General features: G+C 45.0%; 1 protein-coding gene across 8 annotated transcripts in view; it reads left to right on the top strand.

Moving 5' to 3' along the window:
* Positions 1-16,340, top strand: part of ERBB4 (erb-b2 receptor tyrosine kinase 4) — a 491,485-nt gene that overhangs the window by 314,289 nt on the left and 160,856 nt on the right. For all 8 annotated transcript variants that reach the window (XM_015289117.4, XM_015289115.4, XM_015289118.4 and 5 more), the window contains 1 exon segment: positions 4,218-4,352. In XM_015289117.4, the coding sequence (XP_015144603.1) occupies positions 4,218-4,352 (135 nt within the window).

Genomic DNA, 16,340 nt, shown 5'->3' with positions numbered 1-16,340 from the left:
GTGTAGTATAAGGGGCAGCTGCTTTGTTAGCTGATAATCACTGCGAAAGGTATAAGGTGTCCTCTGTTTTGCTTTTGAGGTTGTTACAGTGGATGTTCCTAACAGTTATCTGAACTAAAGCCTTTCTGTTTCTCTGTCCACCATAGAGCTATTTCTTTTCCCCCTCGTTGTGCCTCCTTCCAGTTCAGCGTGGCAGCTGGCTTCACGGGACCACAAAGGGGCTTTTAGTGTGTAACCCTCAATGAAAGTAGCAGTTTTATAACCAATCTTATAACTCTTATAGAACTAGATTGTACTGCAAAGTAATTGCCAGCAGCTCCCACTGCATATCAACACACAAGTTATTTGTACTTGAGGGTATGGAGCAGAATGCGAGCGTGTTTTGGCAATTGAATCCACTTTAGGAGTTGGACAACAGACCACGGGGGATTCTACTGTACACAAGAAAAAAGCAGATGAAGAAAATCCCCTTTTGGCAGATGGATGAGAAGAAGTTCTTTCCATCTGCAGTGTAACCAGGTGATACGTGTGCAGAGCTACTGTCCATTCATGTCTGAAGCTTCTGGCAGCTGGTAACGCATTTTCACTCACCTCACTCAAGCTTAGAGCAAACGCTTTGAATTTAGCCCCTTTTTGAACATAGCAGACCGAGTTCTACATGCTATATCTCTCCATGCCTCTATGGAAGTAGATGATGTTTGTGTTTCATGGCTACCAGAGACCTGTATGTGTTGTTGCTCTGCTGTTGGCATTATAAGGTGAGTTACCAGAGTACATGGTAGTTGTTCTGCTTCATCTCCTGGCTAATGGAAGCCAGAAAATAGCTGATAAAATGGATAAGCCATTTCTGATTCCAGTCCCTAGATAAATAACCATTTAATAGAATTTTAATAATATGCAGATGTAAGTTCCCCACAATCATTTGGCAGCCCTCCACACAATAAGCAAAATAATGGCAAGTCAGTGGTGAGTGCGCTCGCTGCTTTATTTTCATATAACTTGGGTGACAGCATTATACTGCTTTTAAGCCAGAAAAGTAGCTTTAATAAGGAAGATAAGATTTTTTCATTCACTTCAGAATCGACTGGCAAAAGGCCTTGGAGCTGCTCCTTTGCTCAGAGCACCCCGGTGCCAAAAGGGAGGATAGTGAGAGTCACGCGTGGCTCTTGGCAGCTTGCAGGAGGGCTTGCAGGATCGCCTGCCCCTCGGTTCCTGGAGAGAGCTGGCAGGGCACGTGCTTCCAAATCCCCTCTGGGAGCTCTGTGCCCTGGAGCAGTGTGGGAGCCCGCGGGTGACGTTTGCAGCCCATGCAGCTCCATGGCAGGAGCACAAACCCAGGCAGCAGGGCTGGGTTTGGATTAATCATTTTCTGGCATCCCACAAAAATTGCATTACAAGGCAAAAATCCTCTCCTCTACGAGATATTTAAAGTGTATGCCGCTGTAAGCAGCGCTTGTTCGTGTGTCTTCAGCAGCGCTTGGCTTCGTTCTTTGCAGGAGAAATAAAGCCCATGGGTAAACGTGTTCTGGCCACTGTCTGTCCTTGGCAGGGCCCAGCAGGAGGGCTCCTTGTGCTGCACAAAGGAGGAGAAAGCCCTCCTGTGCCTGCCTGCCTTCCTTCTCTTGCTCATGTGCATAGCCAGAGATCCCCGCCTTCCTCCTCCTGTTTATTGTTTAACTTTATCACCCACTTTCAGCGCTGTAAATTAAAAGGAGATGATGACTTTATGATGATGAGTTCATTATACAGTAACTCTTTTGTATATTGATTGCATTTGTGCTTCATTTGCTTAACATGTACTGGGGTTTATTAGGTCTTTCCAGGCATTGTTCTTGCTAAGAGAGGGCACAGAAGCACAGAATGCATCTGAGTTTGTTAATTCAGTGTAGCCAATACATCTGTGCTGATTTACACACGCCGAGGACTCTGCATAAAGAGCCGTACAATAGCAAGCGGGGAAAGGGAGGTAGGAGGGGACTGAGTTTAGATCCAACAGAACGGGAGGAGCTGAGCAAAAGCACATATTAAGGGTTGCACTGAACGTGGAGCTCATGGCCGTTTAACAGCTGTAAGAGCCCAGCTTTGATGCTGTTACTGAGGTTTCTTAGCGCCTTCCTGCATGAGCAGACCTGCGGACTTGAATGCTGTCACCTATGAGAGGCAGTGTGGTTTGGGGTAAACACATTTGACCACGTTTTGGGGACAGGCAGCAGGTATGGCAGCCCTTATTCAGTGGTGAGGGAGGTCGGGCCGCTCTCCGCGTTTGCTCCTCGTAAACCACAGGAAAAGCCTTCAGTAAAGCAGGGCCAGTTTCTGGTTACTTCTACACTGAAAAAAAATGTATTTCTCCACAAATTGAAACTGTTAGAAATATTTTGAGGGCGAGGCGGTGCCTGATACACACGAATACATCCAAGTTTCTCGGAGAAAGCAGGAATTTGGTAGGTATTGTCATGAGTGAATGCTCTAAGAAGCAGCAATGATGGCAGCAGCAGGTGTTCGGGGCACCAGCTGATAGTGGCACTATTTGGAGTCACGTGCAAGTGTTCGAGGAGCTATCAGGGTAGATTTCTCCATTTTTCATGGCTTGTTAGACGTTATTTTTAATCAAAATCTGGGCCATTGTGGATTAGCTAATCCTGGGTAGCTGGGAAGACATGGAGAAATGATCAGTAATCATGTTTTCAAGTGTGCTTGTGAGTCCCACTTTTTCCCCGGTGCAGAATTGCTAGCAGATGCTGTGGATGGCTGTGGGTTTTTTGCAGGGATCATAAGAATATCATACAGACAGATCATCTCTGTAATTCTAATCTGGGCTCTTTTCTGTATGAGATTATTATTATTATTGTCGGTTTTGTTTTTAAGCTCCTTTTCAATGAAAAGCCAAGCTTTTAAATCGGAGCTTTCTGAGAAATAGGTATCAATACTGTGAACTGATGAATATGGCAGAAGGATGTATTTACAGATGATCCTTTATTTAATACGTTCTTCTGCTGGGGGCTGCCTGCCCTGCGTTCTGTGTCCTGGATGCTCTGCAAGGTTAAAAGAAGAACACAGCAACTCCTGGTTGTTGGTCGATGTTACTCTTCCCACTGAGGCTTCTAAGGGCTTTTGTGGGAGACGAGGGCTATCAGCACACCTCGTCATTGCCACGGTGCTTGAGATTTCCTCTTAATGTCAGTGTAAGAGGTGTGCCACTCGTGGCTGCGTAGCACCACTTCATGTCATCGGGAGGTACCATACGTAACCAACCTTCAACTTCTCTTTGCTTGGCTGCAGTCTGTGACAGTAAGTGGTGCAGGAGGCTTTAGCTGCCTTGCTCCTGCTCACTTGAATGGAAGATGCAAGGATTTTCCTTTGCTTTGGAAATGCAGGAGCCAGGCTAAGAAGATGAACGCTGTTAGAAAAAGAGTTTAGAAGGTGAAAAAAAAAATCAAGTTACTACTCCAAAGGAGACCCCAGTGCTACTTCTAAACAGCCAGAAGAGCTGAAGTCCTGTTTTGCCTGTGCCTGCTGCCCTGACTTGCTGTATCACTGTGATCTCCGTGGACAGAGGGCTGGGATTCGTACAAGAACGTGGACCCCATATTGATTTTTAAATAGGTTTTATGACTAAAAGTTTGATGAGAATGGAGTAATTTCAAAGGTTGGTAGTGATTCACTGCTACATGTAATTATGTGAGGCAGTGCAGCTGGGCTGTAGGGCTGTATGGCAGGGCAGTGTGCTCAAATAGGGCACTTCTCTAGACATCCTGACAGCTCAGCCCTCCTTACTTACTCTAGGATGAGAGTATTCTTACCTCTGGGGGGGCACATCAGCTTATTCTATGTTTTAAGTGTCCATATGCGTTAATGAAATGCAGCATAGTGTGACTGCTTGTGTGTTTTGAAGTCAGTTAAGTCTTGGGATTTATTTTACCCACGGATAACAGTACTCTTACACACTTGAATACCCCGGAACAGCACAGAAACCCAGTCAATAACCTATCAGCTGTGTGCCTGTCTTCATCAGGCTCCTTCTGCATATAAATAAATAGTTCCTGTTTGCAAGTGCTGTATGCTATTTACCATCCTGTTTTCAGTGTTAGGTGAGGTTACAGTGTGAATCTCCACGTTTGTATTCTGTGCCCTCTCTCTCCCATGTACAAAGCAGCAGTAAACTTAATTAACTGTATGCCTGAAGCCTCACAACGATGTCCTCTTGTTCTTTTGTGCAGAAATACTGAATGGAGGGGTGTATGTTGGCCAGAACAAATTTCTTTGCTTCGCAGACACCATTCATTGGCAGGATATCGTGCGTAACCCCTGGGCCTCCAACTTCACTTTGGTTCCAACGAATGGCAGCTCGGGATGTAAGTACCAGTTTTATTCTTTGTCCTGTCATCAGCACGGAGTGACACAGTATAAATATGACCACAAGTTTGTCCCTGATCCTGTGTTATGGAGAACTGTATTTGCAGTTCTTCCCCTTTCACCACATGCTTCAAAGTTTGTACGGTACTTGTAAGAACGCAGCCTGATCTCAAAAGCACTGTATCTGTAGAGAGCATTTGGGAACATCGTGCATTTTTGAGTTTTTTTCTCATCTACTTTCTCTCTTCTGCATGTTCCTTTATTTCTGTGTATTTCTAGTGCCACTCTACTACCGTGGAAGCACAGACGTTATTGTTTGTTTTGGAATTGTTCCTGCTGCTTAGTCTGGTCCTTGAGTCACACTGTTCCGCCTCTGGCATCGTAATTAGCTGCTGGAGTAATTATGATACAAGCTCACAGATATTCTCACTTTAAATAAGAAAGGAACCTGAAAGAAATAGCTCTCCTGTTATCTTGTGTGTGTCTGTGAATAAACAGGATTTGCAAAGAGTGGGGCGGTCTTCACAACATCACCAGTATCTCTGGGTTTAGTCTGCTCTCTGTTTTAATGCTCTCCTTTTCAAGCTTGTCTATAGATTTTCATTAATCTGCTTGACCCGTTTCCCCAGTTCTCTTCCCTGGAGTTATTCAACTTCAGATGATTCTTGGAGCAGTAATGAACTGTAGTGAATTCATCAGTGATACAGTCATACCAAGTGTTTAAGTGAAATATTTTCTGATATAGGAAAGGGTTTTCAAAATGCATCCCATATTCTCAAGCAGTACTCTTAGGATGTATTGGGGTTGAAATTGAGGTATAGGCTGGGAGGAGTCTATCTGAGTTCAGGCATGACACCAGAGCAGCTGTTGTTCTGGGCATTCCGGATACAAGGCCGTTCTGGATCACTTGCCACATCCTGGGGTGTCACACATGGATGTGTAAATCACTGGTTGTCTCCTTAGCTTCTGCAACAGCCAAGAAATACCTTAAATTCTTCAGCTGTATACAAAGCATTCAGAACAACAACCAACCAACCTCTGGGTAAAGACTGTTTGGTTGAGATTCCTACTTTTAAGCACCAACTCATTTCTAACCAAGTGCTTTGTGTTTCAGTTGTTTTCTGTAATGATGGCTTGCTTTTGTGTGCCTCACCTGCTGCCCTCAAAGAGCACAGCTACTTGAGACACAGCTTCCTGTGGGAGCCTGCCAAACTCCTCTGGTCCTCATCTGCCAGCTCTGGAGCTGAGGCTCAGCTCCTCTGCCTTCTGGCTGCAAACCTGACATAGTTGCAACGCAGCCAACTACCTTATTTGCATTTTAAAAAGCTCATCTCTGGCAATGATCAGTTCTGAGCAGAACTGATAAAACCTTAGGAGGTTAGGGAGTGCCTGTACCCTTCTATGAATCACTGCTTCAACACAAAAGAGACTTGGTTGTTATTCTGTTTTGTTCTGTTGTTGGGCTTTCTTATAACCTTTCCCACCTGTTCCAGAAAATGCTTTTGCAATAGCAAGGCAATAAGCTCTTTTAAAAAAGCAACCAGCATCAGCACTATCCTCCTGAGCTAGCAAAAGTTCTGCTAGTGACTCCAGAGGAATCAGAGCAAGGTCAGTGCTGAGTACTTTTGGAATCACCACCAGAAAATAATGAAGGTAAATGTTAGCTCTCCCAGCAGGATGAAAGAGTGTATGTCCCTCTGTCCAGTGTATTGGGGAAAAATAAAAATTGTTCATTTTGAGCTGCATTCAAACATAGCGAGCTTAGCTATTTGTGCTTGATAAAACTGATAGGTAGCATAATTTCAGGGGTGATTGAGAGCTGCGTAGTGAGGCATCTTCATTAAGACAACCACCCAAATCTTGATTCTTTTCCCATCTTTGAAACAAAGTGGAGCCCAGTTGGATGGTATTCAGTTTAATAAACGTAAGTCTCCTTCTCTGAGAACCCAGACTATCTCAGTGCTATTCATAAGCCCAGTGAAATCTGGTTTAATTACCTGAATTATTTCTTTCTCTACAACTTACATAGGTGAAAATCTGAACCCTGTTAGGTGGAAACCAAACAAATGGCCAACATGGTTTTAAAGTGTTATAAAAGGCTTTGGGAAGCAAAGAAGTTACACACAGAGATCACCATTTAAAAGCACCTAAAATTAAATAGGTGTCCATGTGTGTGCATGTATTTCTCACAAGTACATGACGTGTATATGTATATATATATACACACACTTATATGTAATATATTATAAGTCTTCAAACCAAATCACTCAAAGAATGGTGGAACCTTATTACTGAGACCTGTCAAAGGATAGGAGAAAGGGAGTATGTTACGTTGGTAGTTTACAAAAGAATTAAGGCAAGTTATTTGTGCTGGTTCAGAAAACAAAACAAATGCTGAATTAGAATGGGAATCTCTGTGCAGTATCATTATGTGAGGGTGCATGCTTCTCATATTTGGCTCATGTGTCACTTTTCAGACTCTGCAAAGCAGTGTGGGTGCTTGCTGGGCTCAGCCTTACTGTTTTTCCACTGCTGCAAACGGTACTCAGAGCATCACAAAGTCTTTGGTACTTTTCTACATAGACTATGAGTCATATGTTTGGGATCCAGAATATATTTTTACATGAATGTATTACACTGCCTGAAGTCTCAGGTGCCTCTATCGAATGCAAATCTCAACTAAGTCCACTGGAACTTAGTGAGTATCCATTGCTCAGCATTACTGAGAATACACTAAGTGCCAGAGATATCAGGAAGGTCCTCTGGGACCCTCTGTCAGAATATCTTGAAAAAAATGAATGCTTTTTACTGCTTATCTGAAAACTTTCACAGGGAAGAGATCTGTCAGAGCAGCTGTGTCAGTGTGTGAATGTAAATCTGCCAAATCTGCTGCGTCAAGCACAACGGAGTCAGTACTAGGAGGAATTTAGGGAAGTCTGTGTAAAGGTGTTCTTGTAAGACAGGTAGGTGGATTGAGCTGTGTGACATGTGTGGCTCTGACTTGCAGGAGCAGAGAGAGAGCATCTGCCCCAGGAATGGTTAGGGCTGTTGCACTGTGGCCGCCTCAGCATGCTCCCTGGCAGAGAAGGTTGTAGGACCAAGAGAATGCTGACTGACATGAGCTTCAGAACTTGATAGCCCATGTTTCAGCATCACTAGCTTTGCTTCCAACCACTGGTTGCTGACATCATATCTCCCCTGAGGCCCTACAGAACACAGGCCCCCATTCAGAAGTGCCCGGTGTGCAGCACTTAGCTGGTTTTCGGCTGTGCCAGACTGTACTGCAGCAGGTATTGTGCACCAGCCCTGGGCTCCTCCATCCTTATCCTCAGTGCAGAGGCCCGTGTTGCAAGCTGCTGGTGCTGCTCTCCTCCCCAGCCACACACAGCAATTTACAGTGGTCCCATTTCATGGAGAAGGGCACATGCAGGAATCTCTACTGCTCCACAGCAATCAGCAGATGAAGGAGACAAAAGGATGGAGTGAACTGAAAACGCTTTGAAATAGAACTAGTGCTTGTTCCATACCTTGGGTATGCCAGCTCTGTGCATATCTCCTCATTTACATCAGTGCTAGACAGAAGAGGGTATGGCCAGTGCACTCCTGGGATGCTGCACTCCCTGGATGCTGCTCTTCTGATTCCCTTCGTCGCAGGCTTTCATTGTCATATCAGCATTAAGAAAGCAGTTGAAAAGGCCATAGTGTCTTAACTACTATAATAGAAGTGCTGCAGATGTATGAATCCTAAATGCTGCTTCTCCTTCTTCTTTAGCCTGGAATGTATTCTGCCCATTGCTTCATGCTCTGATCAAACACATGCAGAAAAGCTCGTGTTAGAAGCCTTTGGATTGCATGCTCACACTGCTAAGATGAGTACGGCCAGTGACTGTGGGTGTGGGGCTCTGTGTGTACTGCTGCCATGCAATCAACACGTGCACCAGGGACTCTGTGTGCTTCAGCTGTGTGAGGGCAGATACCTCTGCACCTGGCATTCTGATTCATATGGTGAAATAATACCCTCTTTACTATTTGCACAGCATTTTCTTACTCGTATCTTGTAGGTGAAGCTTTCACAGTGATTTGTAATTGAAAATAGTCTTCTCTTCCATGTACCTGAAATCTCAAAAGTGCTTAAGTGAAGAACAAAGTTGTCCACTTAGGTGTATGTTACTCTCAGTTTGTTTCTCCCGTGCTGCCATGTCCACGTTGGATTTGGTCTCCGTTACACAGGTAGAGGCCTGCCCTTTGGAGCTGGAAACCCAAGGTACAGTTCCCAGCAAGAAATAAAGCAGGGAATAACAATCGGACTTGTCTAAAACGACTCTACGTTGGTAGAACTCCTCTCTGGTCAACTGGAGACAGAGTGCGGTGTGTCTGTAAGGCTGACTGCCTTCATCTGTGCCCTCCGTGTCCTCAGCCGCCCCTTGGTGTGATGGGAGCCCCCATGTGCCTGCTGCAGGTTGTTACAAGGCACTGCTAGGTCAGATTTTTCAATGGAGCTTTGCTGTGGGAGTTTTGTTTGGCAGGAAAGCCTTAAGGGTTTGAATGGCTGAGCTGAGGTCACTGTGTGCAGCAAATAGCGGAGATTCAAATAATCAACAGTGCATTTAGAAGTGCTGAAATCTATGGATGCATATTCATGATGGAGCTGGGAACTTTGGATAATAAAGATTGAAAGATTACTCGCTATTTTCAAGGGTAAAGAAAAAAAAAAAAGAGCTGCTTTGTAACAAGTGATTCAGAAGGAATACTAGGCAGAAGTTAACCAGTGCCCAGCTCCAGCCAAACCCAGAGCATTAAGCACCTGTTCAAGTCTTGTCCTGAGCTGGAGTTTGCACTCAGCTCCTGTAGCGCACTGAGATGCACAGAGCTTGTTTCAAGCGGAACAGCTTTGGTTGCTTATTGTTCTTAACGCAGTACTTCTCTGTCCAATTGCAGCTGATAGTGTCAAACTGCTGTTTCTGAGCTAGGCAGTAGTTGTACATTCTTGCCGTGATGCATGGGAAGGAAAGGCTTAGTCTTCATCCACGTACCTGTGCTTCCATAAATCCCCCAATGTGTTTGAGGAGAACACTTCAAAGTTTCTTCCTCTCTTTTACATATTGATTCACAGGTTTCTTAAGGGCGAAAGAAACCTTTAAACACCACTACCTCTGATTTCCTGCACTCCAGGGCCCCAACGTACCACCCGCTTGCCTGGCACTGAGTCAGTACCTTTGGGAAGCACAGCTTGCCACCCAGCCTGGCCCCTCGTGGAGGTGGTGACCATCCCTCAAGAAACTTGTTGCCTCCCTGCTGCTGGAAGAAACAATGCTAGCTGCCTTTATTTCTGATTTGAACACAGATGCTGTTGCCTGTTACATATTCTTCAGCTAACTCCAAGAGCTCTCGAGTACCCTGCATTTTCTCCCTGCAGCAGTGGCATGCACAGTGTAATCAGCTCACCTCTTGATGCGATTTTCATAAGCTAAATAGACAGAGGGTCTTGTGGCTTGCACTGTGAGGCTTTTCTGTGCAGCTCTTGAATAATTTCAATTGCTCTTCAATGTAAAATATTTCTCAATGTTCTTTCAGAATAGGGAAAGCAAAGTGTTTTATCATGGATTTAGCTATAACTCTATAGAAGTGAAAATTGTATCCTTTGTGTTGAAGCTTCACGTGAGGAACCTGGTAATCAATCTGTTCTGACATCCGTGTGTTTCAGACAGTCCCTGTTTTCCAGAAAATGAAGCCTGCACAACTGAACTGTGCAGTCCTACAGTTGGCTGTCAGAAAGATGCTTGGTGTGAGGGCTCAGCTCACAGCCAGCCCGGCTGTCCCTGTGCTGCTGCTGCCCTGCGCTGTCATCCGCTGGGGTTTCAGGCTTCCTCTCACCTGCATATTCCATTGCCTGGGGTTTCAGAATAGTTTCTAAACTTTTGACCTACTTTAAGGCCTGATGGTAGCCAGCCCTGATTTAATACCATCTCTGATTAAATTAATACAGCCCTGATTAAATACCGCCTTAGTAGAGGCCTTGTATTGTTCCCAGAGCACAGTAACTCACTGGTGGTATTGATAGGCACAGTATTATCTGGAAAGTTGTGCTCAGGCTTACCATGGGATATGTAATTCTGAAGTAACTACGTGATAGTTACGGCTACCTCAGATCCTTGCAGTCTCTCCCAGAGGTCCCACCTTCCTCAAGGTCTCAGTGGCACTGTGGCTAAGTTGTGTCAAATGTTACACGTGCACACCAGTGTTTCCAGCAGACTCTCCAGAACACTCTTGTGCAGGACCAGACCTCGTTCACTACCAGTGGGAAGTCACTCTGGTGACCTGGGGAGCCAGGCAGCAGTGTGGTAGCAAGGATGGAATCCTTTTGGGTGAGCAGCTGGCTGATGGGTTGGGCTCAGAGGGTTACAGTGAATGTGGTTATTCACAGTCAGGCTGGCAGCCGGTAGTTAGCAGGACTCCCCAGGGCTTCATTTCCAGGCCAGCTCTCCTTAATGTTTTCATAAATGACTTGGATGCAGAACTAGAAGGTGTTTTGACCAAGTTTGCTGAAAATACTAAATTGGAAGGAGCTGCTGACTTGATCAAAGGTGGGGAAGCCACGCAGAGAGATGTAGACAAATAAGAGAACTGGGCAATGACCTACTGGATCAAGTTTAACAAGAGTTAGAGCTGAATTCTACACCTGGCAAGGAGCAATCCTGGCTATCCATACTCACCCCAAACTGGGGGATGAGATGCTGGAAAGCAACTGTGCTGAGAGGGATGTGGTGGTCATGGCCCCAAGCTGCTAGAGCTCAAGAAGCATTTGGACAGTGCTCTCAGACATATGATTCTTATGGGTCCCTTCCAACTCAGGACACTGTGATTCTTTCCCTTGGGTGGCACTGCAAAAAGCACCATCAGTTAGCAAAGGCTCGTGAGAGCTGAATGTGGTGTGTTTAAGAACATGGAAAACTTTCCTTTAGACCAGAGGGTGCCTCCTGTTACAGGTGGAACAGTGAACATGTGTCAGTCAGAACCAGTGGTACCCAGACACACGTGAGCTGACTGCCTTTTGTGCCATTATCTTGCAAGGTATTTTGTTCTTGGAAGAACAATAGTTCTGCCCTGAAAAAGGCCACGGTAACAGCAGCGTTTCTATATTCTGGCTGAAGAAAAGGAGGAAAGTGACTAATTCACTCTTAAAGCCAACTTTCAGAATAGCTGGTGTATCATTTTGGGTGTATACCTAAATTGGAAACTACCTACAGAGAAAATGGCATTCCAGAAAGCATGTGCTGAAGACATTTGTTATTGCAGAGCTGGTTAAATTATAACCTTTCATTGAGGTGATGACTTGAAGTTCAGAAAACGTTTTAAATACACGTTTGGAGAGCAGCGAGGAGGGCTTCTGCGTGGAGGTGGTCCGGAATGCATTCCCTTGCATGGGTGTCACTGGGGCAAAGCCAGGAGCACAAGCTGTTGTTTAGCATCCTCTGAAAGCTTCTTCCAATTGGAGCACATCAAGTGCTGAAGATGGAGGAATACATGAGATGCAGGGCTTGTTCTGCGTTGGTGTAGCAAGCTGCACTGCTTGAAGGTGATGGTAATGCTTTTCCTCGACTCCGAGCAGTGTTTTGAATAAAGGGAATCAGTTTAGTTTCCCAATAAATAACTTCAGCCAGTGTTTTCAGAAGGGATTTGTCAGTTGGTAAATGTCCTTGAGACAGATTTGAAAGGCGTGCAGACCTGGCTTTTAATGGAAATACGCTGCCTCTAACAGCTGAGTTCATGGAATAAAAAGTAAGAAGCGCAGGTATACCTGGCTAATGCCCATAGATAATGCTGGGAGGACACAAGTCCTTAAGCTGCCAGAGCCTAATCCAGGGATCTAGCATGGGAACTGCTGCAAAGCCAGGGATCTTAGGATGTCATGGGCACAGAGAGGACAGGATGGGGAAAGCCAGCACTGACGATCCCCATAGAAGCTCTGGCACAGGCATCTCTCTGTGTTGAAAAATACTCCAAAAATGATATATATATATATTAAAGCTCCCCAACCAACCCCATCTCTGATACAGTCCTGTCCTGTTTTAATGTCTTCCTTTCTTCTGACAGTAGCTGCAGGGAGAAAGTCATCCCTCTGGTGGGCCACAGTGTGCCAGGCTCTTGTATAAAAGCACTACAGCGTGGCGCTTGCTCTGTAGCTGCGGAATTGAAGCAGTGCTCCACATTATGTTTTGTGGCAACTCCTGGTAAATGCTTATCTTTTAAAGGCAACCTGTGTGTGTATAATGTATTAGTGTGCACCACCTGTTTATAAGCAGATTGGTGTTTAAGCAGTATATTACACAAGGGGGAGACTTTCAGCGTAAGTGAAAGCATCCCTTTCCATTATAAGCAGCTTGCTTCATCACAAACACCGGTGTTTCTTGAAAGTAGGAAATAAAGCCCAAATACTCCAAATATTTAAAACAGTCTAATTGAACGGTAATTGGCAGATTTGTAGTGGGTGGGTGGGTGGAAAGGCTCTTTCACAGCAAGCTGCAGCTGCTCTAGCTGGCTGCCTTTGAAGAGCTTAGAGGAGGAGAAGGAAAAAGAAAGACTGAAAAATCAGCTGCTTAATTGCATCTAGTAGTTCTTGAAGCTGCTGCCTGCCTCCACCCTTTGGAAGCTGGCTGCTGCTGGCTCTGCAGGGTGCACATCCAGGCACGGTGTGGTCAGCTTTGTGTTGCTATGCGGTGTGCTGAGGGGCGTCTGTGGGCAGGCTGCTCCAAAACACATAGGCACGGGGTTTGCAAGGTGTTCAGTACACATGGGTGCGTACGGTGTTGGACTTCATTCCCAATTGGTTGCATTATATCCACATGACAGAATGTCCACGGGGTCACCTCTGTGCAGATCTCTGATAGCTGGAGATTATCCTGGAAGTCGCACTCTGAAATCTGTTTGCATGATTATTTTCACTGGGTATTTGTGGTCTGCAAACACGGAATGTAAATAGCAGAGTACATACCCCAGCATTGTTTTCCAGCAGAGAGAGGGCCTCTGTTGTCCAGTTATTCTTTTGTAATCATCACTTCTGTTCGGGCAGCCAGAGATAAGCAGTTATATCTGAATAAGCGTATTATGACACTTATTAAGAGTTTGTTCAAAACTGAACTCTAAATCTCGTGGGAGTGAGGAAATTCTCTCTGGGATTTCCACTTAGTTGTCTCAGAATTGGTTAAAATGTCAGCACACCCAGCCACCCTCTGGACGTATTGCATGGCACCAAGAAAAAGTACAATGAATTTTAAAAGCCACTTTGATTCCAACTTTCCATTTCCTTTCTGTGTGGTTATTACTTTGTTTAAAAAATGAAAATTGTATGCCCCTCTGTTCAAACTTTATTACTGCTTTGGCAGCGTTACCAGAACATTAATAGAGGACATTATTTTGATTTACGTGATATTGACTTAGTTGATCTGTTTGAGGAGTGGAGGAGTTGGTATTAAACAAGCACTTGAACACCTCCACATTTGGCATTTACTTTTCAACGTGTCTTTGAGTTGGCTGAGCACCTCCTTTGAAGATTTCCTCTAACAGCACACAGATTTCCCTCCTGGGCTTACACACAGTGCCCAGAAAAGATACCTGATGGACCGTGCCCTCTCCTGTGCTGCAGTGGAAAGGCCCAGTAAGTAATAGCCCTGTGTTTGAAGGGAGCTGGAGCTGTTGGTCTGTGTGCTTTAAGGCTGGCCCAGATGAGGCAGGGAGCTCCATTTCCATCCCACGTAGCCCCATTTAGCAGCACAGGTCCTGCTGCATGTGTGCAAGACTGCAGTTATCTGTGGCTCGCAGAGGGCAACGCATTTTGTCAGTAGTAATGATTACAAGGAGAGATTCCTGGGGGCTTGTTGCTCCTGGTGAGCCTGCCAAGCAGCAGGTATCACTTGACTTATCCTTATTGCTTTCTGGCTGCGTCTCCCAATTTGCTTGGGATCCCTCTACGTGTGTGTTCAGAAATGCATTTGATGCCGATTGGAACTAATTCACCACCACAGTGGGGGGAATTGGCCCTCATTGCTCTGTGCTAACAGCTATAAGCGGTGATAATTAATAGCTCCTAATTGCTTAATCAGTGTAAAGTTTTTACACTATATCATATGCGAAGGTTTTGATGTTATGTGGGTGAGCAAGCCCCCAATTAATGCATCAAGTCGTGCAGCCTTACCAGTGCTGTCAGTTCCAGGCAGAGAAAAATAGCTAGTGTCTTCATTACCCCCCTCAGGTCCCTTTCTGCAGTCGTTCCTGTGGCCTGAAGACATTTTTCTGTAGCAGCTGAAGTAACGTTACAGAGCGCTTGCTATCAGCTCGCAGCTGTCAGTGATAAATACGAATCCACTGGCCTGAGCCCGTTCGGTGCTGCTGACATGCTCTTCTTGGCTTTCCATTTATTCCTTTACCTCTGGTGGCCAATCTCTCTTAAAATCAGAAGTGCCTGCCACCAGCGGGTCTGCTGATACTCTGCAATTTCAGAACGCTCAACAGATTCCCAGTCCCCTACGTGCGCGAGCGCTGTCTCCATCACACATTACTCATGGAGATGCATCCCCCTTGGCTGTTAGTTTTTGTTTGCTCTGGTGCTGGTTGGAGTTCATCTCCGCTCTCTCTGCCCTGCCTCTCCCTCACGCTGTCCCCAGATCTCTCTCTTTGCTTTCAGTGCCTGTCTTTTCATTTTGTAGACCCATCTCCCACGCCGGGTTCTTTTCAGCTGCACGTGTCCCAGTCCCTCTCCATTTGTGTCTCTCTTCCTATCTGCTGAGGAAGGTCAGGGGAAGATAGGGGTGCTGAACGAGGCTGGAGGGCAGACTTGGAAGTCCTTGTTGGAAACAGTAGTTAGCAGAAGTTTGCTTTCAGCTCAGCTATTTTCCACAGCAGCAGTAATAATTTCAGTGCCATGTACGGCTTGTTAGAGAAAAGCTTGGATTTGACTGGATTTTATTATCCCGTGTTGGAAAACTGTTTGGTGGTAACGTCCTGAGGTGAGCTGATCTGAAATCAACTGAAGCAACACAGTTCAATGGCAGTACAGGATTGGGCCCTTAGATTTTTAAATCCTATAACACTTAAATGGGAAGAGGAGAAAATGAGCACTGGGTGTTCCTATCAATGCTCTCTTCTTTTACAGGAAGTTATTCTTTCTCTTGCAAGGCAAATCTCTCCTGCTATAGAGGAAGGGAATCCTGAAAAGGGGTTTGTTAGGTAATTAACTTTCAAATCAGTAGAAGAGATCTGATGGATAACACAGGGCTGGTAGGAAATGCAAAATTATTTTAACTTAACAAAGAAGTGTGAATGAATGAGCGTGTGATGATAGGAATTGCCAGACAAGGACACAGAGAGCATCACCGCCTGTTAAGGCAGAACAAGCCATCACAACGGTGGTAGCTTTAATTCCCATTAATGCTGTGCTGTGGTGTTTGAATTATATTTTGATCGTGTTTTATTTTCCTGGACCATAAAGTTAAGTTTTGAGCATCCTTTTGGCATCGCCAGCGTTATTGCAGGAGAGAAGGTTTTTAGGTTGAGGGTGAGTTTAAATGAAGAAGGTAATAAATGATTTATGGATGTTTTGATAGTTAATCAATTATTTTAGACTGTTAGACAAGTAAAGATCTTCCTTATAACCATGCCTTGTAACCATCAAAGCCACTGTTTTTGGCTGTGTTTATTTGCACTTTGGTATCGGTATGCTACAGATGTGCTAGCATTTATTAATGATTTATTAACCTGGTAGAAGCCATCCACAAATGCGAGCTTTGTACAAAGGGAGACCACTTCTCTTATTTCTGCTTTCCTTTCCCTACTGAGAGGGGTCTGCTTAAGGCAGCTGGGATAGGGTAAGAAGCAGCATTCTCCATACTACGGTGAGCTTAGAGCTAAGAGGGGGACTTCATTTTTCTTGTCTTGTCAGTAACTTAATCCTCTGCGGTATTACTGTTCCTGAAATAATAAAGTCAGTCTGG

Source organism: Gallus gallus, chromosome 7, assembly GCF_016699485.2.
Source record: "Gallus gallus isolate bGalGal1 chromosome 7, bGalGal1.mat.broiler.GRCg7b, whole genome shotgun sequence".
NCBI classification, from domain to species: domain Eukaryota; kingdom Metazoa; phylum Chordata; class Aves; order Galliformes; family Phasianidae; genus Gallus; species Gallus gallus.
The sequence above is the reverse complement of the archived record's forward strand: the minus strand, read 5'-3'. Positions and strand labels throughout refer to the sequence as shown.